This window comes from Glycine max, chromosome 19 (assembly GCF_000004515.6).
Source record: "Glycine max cultivar Williams 82 chromosome 19, Glycine_max_v4.0, whole genome shotgun sequence".
Classification (NCBI taxonomy): domain Eukaryota; kingdom Viridiplantae; phylum Streptophyta; class Magnoliopsida; order Fabales; family Fabaceae; genus Glycine; species Glycine max.
This window is the reverse complement of record NC_038255.2, coordinates 855660-872800: the sequence shown is the minus strand read 5'-3', so window position 1 is coordinate 872800 and position 17141 is coordinate 855660. Positions and strand designations below refer to the sequence as shown.

General features: G+C 32.3%; 2 protein-coding genes across 5 annotated transcripts; both read right to left on the bottom strand.

The window, feature by feature from the left end:
• Nucleotides 1-7376: 7376 nt before the first annotated feature.
• Nucleotides 7377-11363, bottom strand: LOC100797606 (formate dehydrogenase, mitochondrial-like). 4 transcript variants are annotated; one of them, XM_006603655.4, is made up of 7 exons: nucleotides 11211-11363; nucleotides 10972-11079; nucleotides 9555-9726; nucleotides 8652-9192; nucleotides 8340-8464; nucleotides 7779-7891; nucleotides 7377-7658 (listed from the first exon to the last, which is right to left on the bottom strand). In XM_006603655.4, the coding sequence occupies exons 2-7, from the start codon at nucleotides 11050-11052 to the stop codon at nucleotides 7545-7547; spliced, it is 1146 nt and encodes a 381-aa protein (XP_006603718.1). In that variant the 5' UTR covers nucleotides 11053-11079; nucleotides 11211-11363; the 3' UTR covers nucleotides 7377-7544.
• A 1166-nt stretch (nucleotides 11364-12529) lies between these two features.
• Nucleotides 12530-16781, bottom strand: LOC100796009 (formate dehydrogenase 1, mitochondrial). The gene is made up of 6 exons (XM_003553810.4): nucleotides 16589-16781; nucleotides 15123-15291; nucleotides 13827-14367; nucleotides 13406-13530; nucleotides 13014-13126; nucleotides 12530-12893 (listed from the first exon to the last, which is right to left on the bottom strand). Exons 1-6 carry the CDS (start codon nucleotides 16652-16654, stop codon nucleotides 12780-12782), a joined length of 1128 nt encoding a protein of 375 aa, XP_003553858.1. The 5' UTR covers nucleotides 16655-16781; the 3' UTR covers nucleotides 12530-12779.
• Nucleotides 16782-17141: the final 360 nt, after the last annotated feature.

Sequence of the window (17141 nt, the reverse complement as noted above, 5' to 3'; positions counted from 1 at the left end):
TTAAGCTAGCTATTGGAGGAATCATGAATGCACATGAATGCTTTAGTCAAAGGAATTTATAAGCTCATCAAAAGTCTTTCCAAACACAATAGTTTCATGTTTTGCTAGTAGCACAATTTTGACAAGCAATGTGACCACTAGAGCAACCATCAACAACTGTTTGGGTGTCCATAATTGCAGCTGTTAATGCTCCCTATGTCTGGCTAACTCAATTTTGATCCCTAATAATGTCATTAAATCTATTGATATTTTTGTATCAATTTTTAAAATATTTTCATTAAGTAATATTTAATTATTAGCTCTATCATCAATACTATTTAATAATATTTAATTTTGATATATGATAGTTTCTCGGTTCTATATCAAAATAATCCTTTTAAACTAGGTTCTTTTTCAAATTATTAGCAAGTATTTTGTACATTGTATGAATATTTTAAAATTTAAGTAAAATTAAAAATATAAATAAAATAAATTTTAAATAATAAGAGAACTAAAATATAAGTTTATATTTTAATAGAATAATAATAATTAAAATTCTAAAAAAATAATTTGAGAAAAATACAAGTGGTTGATATTTAAGACAAAATATAAAATTAACAAGTAAATAGTTATGTGCCCATTTAAGTTATATATGTATGTATGCAATTTATATTTGGTAATAATAAATATATGTGCATTTTTTGTGACATGAATCTTTCAAGGTCCAATAATCTCAAAGATCATTAATTTGTAATGCATGGAAGACTCATGGCTAAGAGCAAAACTAAAAGAAACAAAAAGGTTTTTCAAAACTTAATGATAAAGGTGAAAGCTACAAAGAAAGTTTAACTAATTTAGAGCTCAATTCAAGTATTATCTCATTTCTATAATTTGAAGATAAATTCATCAAACTAATTAAAGATAATAATTTAAATAACATAATGAGTCCAATATTTTACATTCAAGATGCAGACGTGTGATGAAATTTGTTTGGATGAATTACTTAGTTAATTTGGCTATGGACTAAAGATGGAGTTTTGGGCAAAAACATTAAAATTAAGGAGCTTTGTGCTATCAACTATATATGAATTGGTTGTATTTATGTTTAATTATGGTATTTTAAGTTGAAAGAGTACTTTTAGGGTTCACTGATATATTTGGAAAAAATTTAAATATTAAGAAGTATTTTTTTATTTACTTTAGTTTAATAAGAGTTATTCATTTAACCTGGGGATAGTGAAAGTATTTGGGTGTTAAAAATATAAGAATTATTAAATTATTTATATATATTTCATGAGATGAAGTAGAAAACATTGCAATGAAAAAAAAATCCACACAGTAATGAATTATATCAGTGATATATAGTAAAATTAAAATACAAAATACATTACTTTTATGTTTCTAAAAAAAACGAAAAGAAAAGAAAAGAGACAGATACAATGTTTGTAAGAAACATGTAAAAATTGTTTATATTTATTAGACATAAAACTCAAGAACAAAAATCACAAATAATAGTTAACCACATTATAAAACAAAAAATGAACCACAAATAAGTTAAGAAATATTACATTAAAATAACATACTTAAAATAAATGTGTAATTATTTTTATTACAACTATAATATTTAAAATATTAAAACACATTACGTTAAAATGACATTTTAAATATAAGTGTAAATAATCTTTTAGTACTGAAATATTTTAAATCAACTCTAATATTGGTGCTTTGAAAACTTAGGAATAGATGATTAAACTATATACATATAAAATTCATACTTTTAATTTTAAATTTACGCATATATTTAGGGGACGGAATATTTGTGCAGAGAAGCTTGCCGCCTTTGGTACTTCTGTACAGGGTTTAGTTTGGTGGGATTTAATCCCTACTTTCATTACGGAGGATTTCTTCCATAATAGATACCGTATACCTTTTTTTAGGTTCAAATTATTGCTTTGGGTCAAGTACATATGTTTAATATTAAAATTTTGTGTTAGGTAAGATATTAATTTAAATAATTATTGTGGAATAATGTTTTAATTACTATTGAGAGTTCAGTGTTTAGATATAAGGTGAAACGCTTATTACAAACCGGGTCAACCTCTGTCATGTTTCTTCCTTGCCTTTTACCCATTACCAAATCTGGCCCACCCACACACCACTCACACACCATTCTTGCCATTGAAGCCCTCTTAACCAAATTTCAGACCATTTTTCAGACACCAACTACCCTTCCACCCCCGAGTCAGGTGATTCATTGTATCAATTTGCTTCCCTCTGTAACTCCGGTGAACGTTTGGCCATACTAGTACCCACACTTCTAAAAGTACAAATTGAGAAACAAATTTCTGAGCTATTATCAGTAAAATTCATCCAACTCAGTCGAAGTTCGTATTCATTGCCAATACTTTTGGTTAAGAAAAAGGATGGTACTTGGTAAATGTGTGTAGATTATCGTGCACTTAATTCGTTCAATGTTTGCGATAAATTCCTTATTCCTACAATTGATGAACTGCTCGATGAGCTTGGGCATGCCTATTGGTTTTCTAAGTTGGATTTACCCCAAGGATTCCATCAAATTCTAATGGCCGAGGATGACATTGAGAAAACTGCATTTCGAATGCATCAGGGCCATTACAAGTATCGGGTAATGCCGTTTGGATTGTACAATGCTCCTTCTACCTTCCAAGCTACAATAAACATCCTGTTACAACCATTTTCGTGCCAATTTGTAACGATTTTCTTTGATGACATTCTAGTCTATAGTGACTCGTTACCATTTCATCTTCATCATTTGGAAGCCATTTTTCAGACATTGTTGCAGGGCCAGCTTTATCTAAAATGCACCAAATGTGTGTTTGCGCAAAATCAATTAAAGTATTTGGGCCATCCCGTATCAGGAAAGGGAGTCGAACCAGAACCATCTAAGGTCCAAGCTATGGTGCAATGGCCCATTCCAACATCACCCAAGGAATTACGGGCTTTCCTGGGCCTTACTGGATTTTATCGTAATTTCATCAAGAATTTTGTTGCCATTGTGGGCCCTCTCACTTCACTTTTATGCAAAAGATGCTTTTACATGGACTTCAGCCTCTGAGTCTACTTTCGATCAACTCAAAATGACAATGACTTAAGCCCCTATTTTAGCTCTCCCAGACTTTACCCTTCCTTTTGTGGTCGAAACCAATGCTTTTGGTACGACAATGGGAGTTGCCCTGATGCAACAAGGATACCCAATTGCATTATTTAGCAAACTATTTGGGCCCTGTTTGCTCCATGCTTCCACTTATTAATAGAACTTCATGCTATCGTTACGGCCACTCGTAAATGGCGACAATACTTGCTCGGGCACCCATTCACGATCTTGACGGACCATAAAAGTCTCAAGGAACTTATGTCCCAGGTAATTCAGACTCTGGAGCAACAATACTATTTGTCCAATATTTTGGGTTATGAGTATTCTATTCAATACAAGATTGGGGCATTGAACACAGCCGCATATGCTCTTTCTTGTATTGCTCATTCTCCAAATAACCAATTTCTCATACTCTATGTACCTAATTTCGTTTTTCTCGACCACCTTCAACGAGCCCTTCATACAAGCTCAACTTTCAAAGCTTAATTAACTAAAGTCCAGGACAACCCTTCAGCTTACCCTGATTTTCAAACCAACAACGAACTTTTATTCTTCCAAGGATGCATTTGGCTGGATTCTACAAATCCCTTTATTCCTAATCTCTTAATGGAATTTCATGTTACTTCCATTGGTGGACACTTGGGGATCACCAAGACTATTCATAGACTCCAATCCAACTTCTATTGGAACATCATGTGTCAAGATGTTAAGAAATTTATTCGAGAATACAGTATTTGTCAACAGACGAAGACAAGCACACAACGCCCTACAGGCCTCCTGCAACCTTTACCAATACCAATAGGTGTTTGGGAAGATCTTTCCCTTGATTTCATTACCCACCTTCCAAGTTCTCACGGATTCACCATAATCTTGGTAGCCGTGGATAGTTTCTCCAAGGGTGTCCACTTTGGCGCACTGCCCACTACTTACTCTGCCTTCAAGGTCGTGTCCTTGTTCATGGACATTGTCTGTAAACTCCAAGGGTTTCCTCGGAGCATCGTCTTTGATAGGGATCCTATCTTCATCATTTTTCTCTGGAGAGAGCTTTTCTACAATAGTGGGACACATTTGCGACTGAGTAAAGCTTACCATCCGCAAACAGATAGTCAAATTGAAGTCATGAATCATGTTCTGGAATTGTACCTACATTAATTCGTCCACTCTCACCCTACTAATTGGTTCAAGTTTCTCACATTAACTTAATGGTCTTACAATATATCCCTCCATTCAAGCACTGGGTTCACTCCATTTGAAGTTATTTTCGGCAAACCTCCGTTGTCAATACCTCAATATATCACTGGGTCTTCCAATAATGAAGTCGTTGATTCCTTCGTCTCTTCCCGCCAGGCAATTCATGCCGCCCTTCAGCGTCGCTTACTTAAAGCCTAAAATGCCATGAAAACACAGGCGGATGCTAAGCGCAAAGATGTCAGCTTCGAGGTAGGACAATGGGTTTATGTGAAAATGCGTCCATTTCGTCAGCGTTTTGTCACCAGTGACACTCATTCGAAATTGTCCAAACATTTTTTTTGGGCCATTCTGGATAATTGAACGCGTGGGCCAAGTTGCTTATCGACTTCAGTTGCCAGACAACGCGGAACTCCACCCAGTCTTCCATTTCTCGCTCCTCCAAGCCCATCACGACCCATTACCTCCTTCCTCGGACAATTGGCCCTTGCAAACCATTGACAATCAGCGAGTGCTTCAACCACTATCATTCTTGGCTTTCTAAACTACATCACACCATAGATCCACCCACTTGTGTGGTTCTTACACAATGGATGGGACAGGCTCCAAAGGATACCACTTGGGAGTCTTGGGAAGCAATTCACGAAGCTTATCACCTTGAGGACAATGTGGCTTTTGAGGATGAGGGTATTGTTAGCAAATTACCATAGCCCAATACAGGAAGGCCCAAACGAAACACTGCACGCCCAAGCAGGATTACAAAACTTGAAGGAGAAGATAAAGCCAAAAGAAAATCAAAATCATAAACATAAATTAGTTGCAACAATATACATATTCTAGAAGTAATAATTAGAATAAGAGTTTGTTGTAATTATGTTACTAAGTAGTATATTAAGAAGGTTGCAAGTAATGAAATGGACAGAGAAGTTTATCCCCATTTTCATTTTTTTAGGAGGAACCTTATCCTCGAAACAAGGGACTGTGCACATCTTACCTTTACTCTTATCAGTTTCCTATTAATTTGATGGGGTAACTGTAATTGTGACACACCAAATGTGGCAATGTTATATTAAAAGAATTGGACATTCCTTGTGGAACCAAGATGTCCTTAGGTCTTTGCATCAGTATATTTCCAATGCTTTCTCTAACATCTTTTTCATCCTAACTTCCTTCTCTATCTCTTGTTCTCGGGCCAATGTTATCTCGTTGGCCATTATTTCTCTCTTGATTTTCTCTTTCTTTAGCCCTTGGCGAAATGCTTCATTGGCATTAGTTGACATTGGCCTTGGGAAAACTGTGGGCATCAGTATATTGCCAGGAAAACAATCTTATGTAAACTCACACCCTAGAAATGAACTCATGTGAGGAAAGATTTCTTTTTTTTTTTTAATAATAAAAAACAACAATACAAATGGGTCGTCTTGTAACAAGTGTTACCTTGTAATGAGTGTCCAGAGACGTTTGAGTTCTCATAGGCAACAGTGGGAAGAAGGCACAGTGTTGGTGAAGGTGTTTCTTGGTTTTGTCCAACACGGCATTTGAACTCCATGTAAAATGTTATTGGAACGTGAGTAAAACAAACGAAAGAGCAAAGAAAGATAAACAACACACGATAAAATAAGGGACAATGTGTTGTGTATAATATTAAGTTTGAAATTGTGATTAAATAGTTTTGAAGGATATCGTATTGCATGTGCACCTAAGGTGCAGTCAACGGACAAGGTTTGATTAAAATTCATCATCAAATATTAAATGTTTGACTTTGATCTGAAAAAATGTTTGACCTCATAAAAACATTAAGTATGGATAAATATATGATATGAAAATGCGTAGCAAAACACATAGATAATCATATATATCATGCAGCATTGACTGCAATTTTCATCCCATTCAGCAGGCAGTGACCAGGAAAACCGCAGATGAAGTAGTTTAGATCCTTGATCAGAGTAAAGCACTAACATAACAATAGCATTGTTGCAGCACTGCCTCTTCCTTGAGCCATTCTTTTTAGTATCGATTATAACACTTAACACCAATTCAGATTTCAGAATATTGTGATTCAAACAAAGAGTCAAGGAAGGGTTTTATATATAATTGAGGAATGTTCAAGACCCGTCATTGAATAATTAATTAAATTATATAATATATTTACTTACATATCATTCAATTATTATTTATTAAACATTTAATTATATATTTATAATATACATGATATATTAAATTTAATTAAATATCATTTAGTTACAAAATATATTATGTATAATTTAATTATAATTATTATATAGTAAACATATTTCATATATGCAATGAAGAGTATAGAAAATGCATACTTGTTTATATCAATGGAGTCTAAGGGTCTAACTTACTTAGTTAACCTTGATGCATGAATTATTGTACATTTTTTTATTCAATTATATGTTATATATCATTAAATTATATAATATATTTAATTATATATCAAACATTTTATATAATAGAAAAATAATAAAATTATGATTTATTTATTTTAAAAAAAGTAAAAATAATAAATATATAAAAAATAAAAGTAAAAAAAACACAAAAAATTAGAAACCAACATTTTAAAAAACAGTATTTCAAATAACATTTAAAAAATATTAGAAATAAAAGAGTATTTCAAATAACATTTAAAAAATATTAAAAATTACTAAAAGACATTTGTTTACAAGAATTTTTCAAGTAACATATGACAATAAGAATTTTCAATCTCAATTGTTAGAATAAATTGAAAAGTCAAAATTAAAATATTTTAAATTTAAATTAAGACTTTATTTAACAATAAAATTTATAAAAGATTTATCAAAAAAAAAATCTTAAAATTTAATTTATCTTATCTTAAAATATCCTAAATTTATCAACAACATAATTATTCCCGTCACAACTTTCATGGCCATCATTGCAACTAAAATGAGGAGTACTTGATTATATATTTATATGCATGGTTTGCGAGACAATTTATTCGTCAATTTTCTATCACCTATTTGTTAACCGTGCCTACTTATTTCTTTGCACTACAAGTAAATGTACATTCAAATTCGAAAAACGAAAGAACAATACATGGAAAATGGAGTGTTCCTTAAACTTTTATTTCTGAGATCAATTAAACGAGTTCAAATTCAACAAAGCAAGTGCATTACATAATTAGAGTGCCTTCTAGATCTTTATTTGCTCATATTCATTGGCCTTAAAATTGGAAGATTCAAAGGCCACATTGACACACACCACTTCATCGGTATTGGCTAGCAAGTTGACCCTCCTTCACAATGTAGTTTTGTTCTGGAAAGTCTTCACCCTTGAAGTGCCTATCAAGCATGTCTTTGACACCAGCAGCATAACGTAACTGAAAAACAAGTATGGTTTAGTATTAATTAATTAATTAGTGTTCCATCAAGTGAAAGAAAGAACTTAGACACAAAAAGCTAAGCTAATGAATAATGATATAGAAACTTAATGAAAATACCTGTGCATCAATGGTGGTACCAGAAATATGAGGAGTCATGGCATGGTTTGGCATGTAGCGCCATGGATGATCCTTTGGAGCTGGTTGTGGGAACCAAACATCACCACTATAACCTATAGAAATAAGAGATTTGGAAAGAGGATGAAAAAAATTAGCAATTGCAACTTAAAAAGGAATAGTAACAACAACCAAAAAAAAAGGATCATAACAGAACTTAGGGACATAACAGAACAACTCACTTTGTGAAGTAAAATAAGTAAAGTTAATTATTGGTAAAGAAATCAATAGTTGATAACTTGATAGTATTATGTACACATGCTTCATAAATTATGAATGTGTTAGAATATTATCTGTTGATCTTCTCACCATCTATTGAGATTACTTATTTTACTACTATTCATTTTAGAGAGACAAAATCCAAAAATTTAAGCAGATTGGTGAAAGCACATAAGTGATTTTAATATCTTAACAAAATTACGGTATTACTACATTAGTTCAATAATAATTTCTTGTTTTGCTGCTGGAAGCACAAACATTTTTGTCACCTGGTTTTAGAATTACCTGCAACGTGGCCACTGGAGCAAGCATCAGCAATTGCTTGAGTGTCCGCAATTGCCCCTCGAGCATTGTTAACAATCAAGACACCTTTCTTGCACTTAGCAATTCTATTTTTGTCAAACAATCCCCTGAATCACAGAAATCTTTGGTTACTACTCATCTCTGGAACATGATCAAACAATTTATTCCTTGTGATATGAATAATACTGATAATGCACTTCTCATGATAATAATTTTGAAAATTATAAGTGGCTTGAGATTTCAAGTCTAAAATAATTTTTCTGATTGACTGAGATGTTAAATTTAAAAGTATACCTTGTCTGCTCAGTGAGAGGGGTGTTGATAACAATCACATCACACTTTGGAAGCATTGCATCAAGGTCCTCCTCAAATTTTGCTCCAATCTCTTTCTCCAATTCAGGATCTATCCTAAGTCGATCAAAATAAAGAAGATTACAGCTAAAAGGTTTCAACCTCTGGAGCAAAAGCTTCCCAATTCGACCCGCGCCAACGGTTCCTACTGTCTTTCCTTCAAGATCATAAGCTCTATGTGCAATGCCAGCAACATTCCATTCCCCATTAACAGCCTGATGGTACCCTGGCAAGAAATTCCTCATTAGAATGAGGATTCTCATGAGTTCGTCCTCCGCAACCGACACAACGTTGCTTCCTGTGACCTCTGCCACAGTTAAACCAGCAGCAGCTGCAGCTTTGAGATCAACATGATCAGAACCAATGCCAGCAGTCAAAAGCAGCTCCAAATTTTTGGCTTTCTTAATTCTTTCTGCGGTGACATAGGCGGGGTGGAATGGAGTAGATATGATGACATGTGCATCTGGAATGTGTTTCTCAAGTTCTGCAGCAGAACATCAAATTCCATTGAGTTCAAGCAATTAAAATCTTGAAGGGACAAACACATTTGCATTCCATGATATTATAGTGTTGATTACTCTGATACCTTGTTTGATAGAAATTATTACATGATCCGAGACCAGGTCCCAACCAATTTTCATATAACACGTAGCCACATTTTTCAATTTACAGTACGAAAAAGAGTTAATAACATGTCATTTGTCATATGAAATTATCTTAATTTCAGAGACTAATGTGACAATGTTAGAGACTAATTTCACAATGTTGTACACTTTTATAGATCAAATCATCAAAATAATAGTTTACTCAAACTTGAATTAAGTTGGCAAGATACTAAGTACTAACCAGAATCAGGTCCTTCTTTGTCATCAGTGACAATGTACTGATGACCCTGTGATTCCAGCCACTCACGTATTCCCAATGCACCTTCAACACATCCAACAAAATTTGGATTCAATTTAGCATATTCATTCCCTTTGTAGAACACCCCCACAATCTTCTTCTTTTCACCTGAGGCCTGTTCTCAATCATAGGGGAAAAAAATAAAAATTAATCACGGTTATCATGCATAAACAAAGTTTTGAAGAATTAAATATTAATCATAGTTAGGTGTACAAATAATTAAATAATTCAGTAACACACATTTATTGAGGGTGTTTGGTTATGATTGTGTGTGGTAACAACTGTTTCGTGTGTTGTTGTGTGGACTTTGACTAGATGCTGTTGTGCTAGTGTGGGATCACTCATTTTGAGAGTGAAGTTTGATTAGGATATAGCAATAAAAATGATACAACAGAGAAACTAAGAAGAGTAGTAGCTAGTGAAATATTTGTTATTGGAGTGTGAGTGTTGGAGAGGGAGTGTGTGTTATGTAGAAAAATGGGGTTGCTGGGTGATGACACGTACATGTGAAATGGTGAGTAGGCCTTTGCATGATGAACATGTTTCAGTTTGGCCCCAGTTAAATACATCAGAAAAATTAAAATAGATGACATAAATAAAGACAGACAAATGGGAATAATATATTTTTTGATAATTTTTTGCTGAGTGAAATTTGATTAAGTATAAAATTCTGGGAATTCAACTCTTTATTTAATCATTCCCTGACTTTTAATAAATTTTAAATCCCTTGGTTTGGTGCCTCATGCCTGCAGCCTTCCCTGGACAAATGAGAATAATAATAGGGCCAGTTGTTGGTGCCTTTCGATATTAGAAGGGTCCTAGGCAGGATGGTTCTTGTTGGGGTATTGAAAATAAAATACATTATTTTTAATCAGTTTTTTATTTTTTGGTTTTGTTTTTAACAATTTGAACACAAAATAATGTTTTCATTATTTCCTCTCTGTAAAATCCTTAAAATTAGGAAAGGGATAAAAAACAAAGTAACAGTTTTATAAATTTATAATAAAAACAGAAAATAATGTTATCTAATATTACATTAAGTCCCACTATTTATTCTTTATAGGAACACAAGTGATAAGTTTGATGACAGGGAATACCACCACGCGTAGTTCCGATGTAAAGCAAAACCAATCAGAAACGCACATCACAATACAAAGAGAGAGAAACTTTGGCATCCCGTGATCATGATGGATCAAGCATGCAAGAGAGAGAAAGTACAACAAAAACTTCACAGGACCAAATCCCAGAAGAAATGTTAAGTTAAATTAATATAATTGACACAAAAATCATGAGTTTGAGAAAATAATAATGTTTTTAAAAAAAAACATGCAATTAATTTGTAACATTTGATTGGGCTTACATGAAGGTTTCTGGTGAAGGTGGAGGATGAGGCAATAAGAGAGCGAAGCGCAGAGGAAGCAGCACGTTTCATCATAGCCATGATTATCTATCTATGCAAGTAATTTCACTAATTAAAACAAAATAGAAAATTGTAATTAGAGAGAAGAGTAGAGTAATTAAGGTGAGGTTTATATAGAAAAAATGATAATAATAATAATAAGAAGAAGAAGAAGAAAATATTGGGAGAGGGAAGAATACAAAAGTGAGGCTTCGGTGGCTTGAGAAGGGATGAACTAAGTCGCAGTTGTGTCTGTCTGTCCAATTTCTTCACTGGTATTTATACAGATGTGCCTTTCAATTCTTACGTGCCACTCTCTTATTTGACTTTTAGTTATTTTTTCCTTATTTGGCTTTATGCGTTCAATTCAAGTACTCTACCTCGTAAGCACGATCTTATCCGGTTTCCTAATTTCAAATTTAATTTAAATATACAACTATATATATATATATATATATATATATATATATATATAACAAATAATGAAGTGAAAATATTCTAATCAAAGTCGAGATGAAATTACTATGACCAAGACGGAATTGGAATTACTATGAGTGAGGTTGAATTGAAATTACTCCCTCTAGTTTGAAATATAATAAGAAAAAAATATTATATTAATGAAGAAAATTAATTAATCACACTTCATTTACATTCATTTTAAGTATTTTTTTTCTTTCCATTTATCTTAGAACTTAGTATAAAAGAGTCATTGAAATGATCACTTTAATAAAATGAAAGATATTTTAGAGATAATAAAATTATATAAAGTAAAGTTAGTTAAAAAAATTTATATTTAAGATAAAAAAAATATTTTTCTTCTTCTTCTTCTTATATTTAAGACTGGATGAAGTATTATGATGAAGATCAAGTTGATAATACTTTATCTAAGGTGGAGTTGAAATTAGGTTGTGCACAATTAAATATTTTTGAAAAAAAATTCAACCAAATCAAACTATTTTCTAGAAACAAATGGACCATTTTTTATAAAATAAATAATTTGATTTTTTTAAAATGGATTGATTTGTTTAAAGATGGTATTAAGAGTTTATAACACTTATGAATCTGTTCGACCAACTTAGACCCTTTAGTTAAAAGAACAAATTGGTTTGACTCAATTTAATTATCCATTTCACACTCATATGATTTGATGTCTTTAAAAATAAAATGAACTAAACGGATCGGTTTTTATAAAGTGATTTAGTTTGATTTGATTATTTTTTTTCTCAAAATACCAACACATTAGTGTAACAATGCCTAAAGAATTTAGTAGCAAAACAGACAGCATAGTTGTATTGGGAAAGTATCCCAATTGACAAATGCATGATAATAGGAGGCTCCATTCCTTGGCAACTAATCAGCACATTCATTGGCTACACGATATGTTTGCTGGAAAGTGAGGTTAAAAGAAATGCATACCTTTTTAAAAGTTTACCTTTCTACCTTTCTAACCAGTTAGCCTCCCATTAATCTTGTCAACAACATACGCAAATTCACTTTTTTCAACCCTTCCTTCATAGTCTTGATAGACATATTGTTCGTTAATTTTCATTCCTCACATGACAAGTATTACATTCAAATTCGAAAAACACAAGATCAATACATGGAACATGGAAAGTGTTCCTTACAATTTTATTTCTGACATCAATTAAACGAGTTCAAATTCAACAAAGCAAGTACATTATATAATTAGAGTGCCCTCTATATAGATCTTTATTTGCTAATCCGTGGAACTTTAAAATGGAAGATTCAAATTCAACAAAAGCATCACTTCAACGATACTGGCTTGCAAGTTGACCCTCCTTCACAATGTAGTTTTGTTCTGGAAAGTCTTCACCCTTGAAGTGCCTATCAAGCATGTCTTTGACACCAGCAGCATAACGTAACTGAAAAACAAGTATGGTTTAGTATTAATTAATTAATTAGTGTTCCATCAAGTGAAAGAAAGAACTTAGACACAAAAAGCTAAGCTAATGAATAATGATATAGAAACTTAATGAAAATACCTGTGCATCAATGGTGGTGCCAGAAATATGAGGAGTCATGGCATGGTTTGGCATGTAGCGCCATGGATGGTCCTTTGGAGCTGGTTGTATGGGCCAAACATCACCACCATAGCCTATAGATTTAAGAAATTTGGAAAGGAAAAGAAAACAATTAGCAATGATGATGTAAAACTTTGCCACCTCTGAACAACTTAGATGGGAATATGAACAAACAGCAATTGAACTGATTCCTTGTCACATAAATTAAATTTGTCATGAACCAGCTGTAAACTTAAGTACATAAATGATTTTAATATCTAACAAAATTATGCTATTACATTAGTTCAATAATAATTTCATGTTTTGGTGCTGGATCCACAATGTTTTTTTTTGTCATATGGTTTTAGAATTACCTGCAACGTGGCCACTAGAGCAAGCATCAGCAATTGCTTGGGTGTCCATAATTGCCCCTCGAGCATTGTTAACAATCACCACACCTTTCTTGCACTTAGCAATTCTGTTTTTGTCAAACAATCCTCTGAATCACAAAAAGCCATTGGTCACTACTAATCACTTGGAAATCCTTTGAATATTCTTGCATAACCTATGTCTAGACCAGTACAACAAATAGCATGAAATATACATATAATATAACATATACATCACTCAATTGAAATACTTGCCTTTTTTTTATTTTTTAATCTTGGATTGGCTATGAATTTATCCTAACAAATACTGATTATGCACTGCTCATAATAGTCTTGAACATTGTAAATGGATCAAGATTTCAAGTGTAGATAGTGTTTTTGATTGTTTGAGATATAGAAAGTATACCTTGTCTGTTCAGTAAGAGGCATGTTGATAACAATTACATCACACTTTGGAAGCATTGCATCAAGGTCCTCCTCAAACTTTGCTCCAATCTCTTTCTCCAAATCAGTATTCATCCTAAGTCTATCATAGTACAGAAGATTACAGTTAAAAGGCTTCAGCCTCTGGAGCAAAAGCTTCCCAATTCGACCCGCGCCAACGGTTCCTACTGTCTTTCCTTCAAGATCATAAGCTCTATGTGCAATGCCAGCAACATTCCATTCCCCATTAACAGCCTGATGGTACCCTGGCAAGAAATTCCTCACCAGAACAAGGATTCTGAGGAGTTCATCCTCCGCGACCGAGACTACGTTGCTTCCTGTGATCTCTGCCACAGTTAAACCAGCAGCAGCTGCTGCCTTGAGATCAACGTGATCAGAACCAATGCCAGCAGTCAAAAGCAGCTCCAAATTTTTGGCTTTCTTAATTCTTTCTGCGGTGATATAGGCAGGGTGAAATGGAGTAGATATGATGACATTGGCATCAGGAATGTGTTTCTCTAGTTCTGCAACAGGACAACAAATAACCATAAGCATGCATATGCAATTTGTTAAATGAAAAAAAAAGTGTCTTAAGTGTTGGAATAATATAGATTAAGACCTTGTTTGAATAAACTTCAACATAGTATTTATCAAAAAGAACATAAGAAGGTAAAACTTTAATAGAAATCTTGGTTATCAACAAGTTATTTTTGAGAGTGATTGTAAAACAGTTGTAGACAATGTAACAAGTGCCACGACTGATGTTTTTGATTTTCATGATATTTTGGCTAAATGTAGAGCTAGTCTGTTAACCTATCCAAACTTTAGGTTAAGATTTGTGAAAAGACAAACAAATCATGTTGTACATACTCTTGCAAAAACATCACGATTTAATGCTTGTAGACACTCTTTTTTTTATCATATTTCCTTTGTATTCGATCTTTGATATGGAATGGAATGAAATGTCATAATTTTTGTTCCTTTCAAAAAAGAAAAACTTTTATAGAGAACTCTCTCATCTAATTTTCCCAAAAGTTGAAGTTCATATATTAATTTGAAGACTTTATTTTTATTTCCTTCTACAAATACTTGTAGAAAACTTTATCTAAACAGAGCCTAAGTAGGTGTGAAAAGCATTAGTTTAGAAAAATTGAATTCAAAATTAAAAAATAAATCAAGAACAACATGTGCTAAACTGAATAAACTAATTCATTAAGCTACTCTCAAGATAGATGATGTTATATAAAGTTGAATTAAGTTAGCAAGATATATATATAACCTGAATCGGGTCCTTCTTTGTCATCAGTGACTATGTACTGGTGACCCTGTGATTCCAACCACTCACGTATACCCAATGCTCTTTCAACACATCCCACAAAATTGGGATTCGAAGCATACTCATTCCCTTTGTAGAACACCCCTACAATCTTCTTTTTTTCTCCTGAGGCCTATTCTCAGTCATAGGGAAAGAAGAAAAGAAATCAATCACGGTCATACATAAACAAAGTTAAAGAATTAATCATGGTCAGCAGTATATAAATAATTAAGTATTCACTAACACACATTTATTTATATGCAAAAAAAAAAAAAAGTGTGTCAATGACTAATCAATTATACAACTTTTTGTTTGGTATAATAAAACAATCTCTTATTATGAAAACTGGGCTGGGCTTGAGTTATTTTCACTCTTTGCAAATGAGATTACTTTTGTATTGTTGTTTTTCCTAACGACAATCCAAAACCGAGAGAAAAAAAAAAGAAGAAAGACATAGGTCCCCCGTTTTGATAATTTCACCGATAAATTCCTTTCGTTAGTATTTTTTTTTTTTTGTAATGTAAGGAAATAAAAAAGAACAGGGTCAACCAAGATTGGAAGTAAAATTTGGTTTAGACCCACGTCTGAATTATATTCAAGAATTTAAAATTATATTTATCAAATTTAGTTTTAGTTAACTTTGGATCAAATGAACCCATTATACTAGAAAAGTAATTAATGCTTATAATTTTTTATTTTAATTCTTATATATTGAGTTTTGGCCCTTTATAACGAGCAAAAACATCTGTAAAAAAAATGTAAAATCATATCATTTTATTATATGCAGAGTTTAAAAAATGAATTTTATAAGTGTCTAAAAAAAATAAGAGATGACTTTTAAACTGTAAATGAAAGAATCTTTACAATTATGATTAATCATAAATTATGTTAAAGATGACTATTGACATAATTATTGTTAAAATTAATAAAATTCATATATCAGATGACAATTAATTTCTAATTAATTCATAGTGTATGTACAAAAAATAATAATTAAACTAACATTATATGTGTTGTTTACTAAAAGAATAATAGTAATATTTTCTGGACAATAAAACATATTTATTCCCGATTTTTATGAAGAGAGCCGTAAGAACATAAGGCACAAGTTTCAAAAGGGTAAACTCAAGTACTCAACCACACGTGAACGTGCTATCTGAGGTGAATGAATCACAAACGAATGCAAGAAAGAGAAATGGCAACAACTTCACAATACCAATAGCACCTCTGATTATTTTATTTAAGAAGAAAATGAACACACAAAAGAAGAAATAAATGCTAGCTAGTTAAATTAATACAATACTGACACATATACACGTGCATCTGTCTGGGAAATAATTGCTTTTGGGAACATTTATATTTAAAAAAATTCTCTTGTAAAATTGAGAAAAAAGAAGATGCAATTATTTGCAACATTTGATTGAGCTTACATGAAGGTTCCTGGTGAGGGTGGAAGATGAGGCAAGCAGGGATTGAACAGCACGTTTCATGGCCATGATTATGTAAAAAAAAAACAATTGAAATTGTGATGTTAGAGAATAGAGAGAAAGAGTGGTGTATGGAAGAGTAGAGTAGGGTTAGGTTTATATAGAAATCAAATTATATGATAATAATAAGAAAATATCCGCAGTCAGAACAGTAGAAATAGCATATTATACGAGCCAACTAGGGAAGGGATGAACTAAATATAAAAATAGCAGCCTTTACACTTGTTGCATGTGTCTCTCTTTTCTTTTTGTTCACTATTATACACGTGTGTCTTTCAACTACGTGCCACATTTTTCTTTCACATTTTTATTTATTTATTCACTCACTTATTTATTTGGCTTTATGTTGTCTTAATCTCAAGTTTAATTTAAATACAATATTACATTCAAGGTAATTTCAAACTATGATAATGATAGTGTCATAGTACTGACCCTTAGAGTCAAATCTTTATTATTATATTATCAAAGTATTTTTTGTAAGTTTGCGTATGACTTT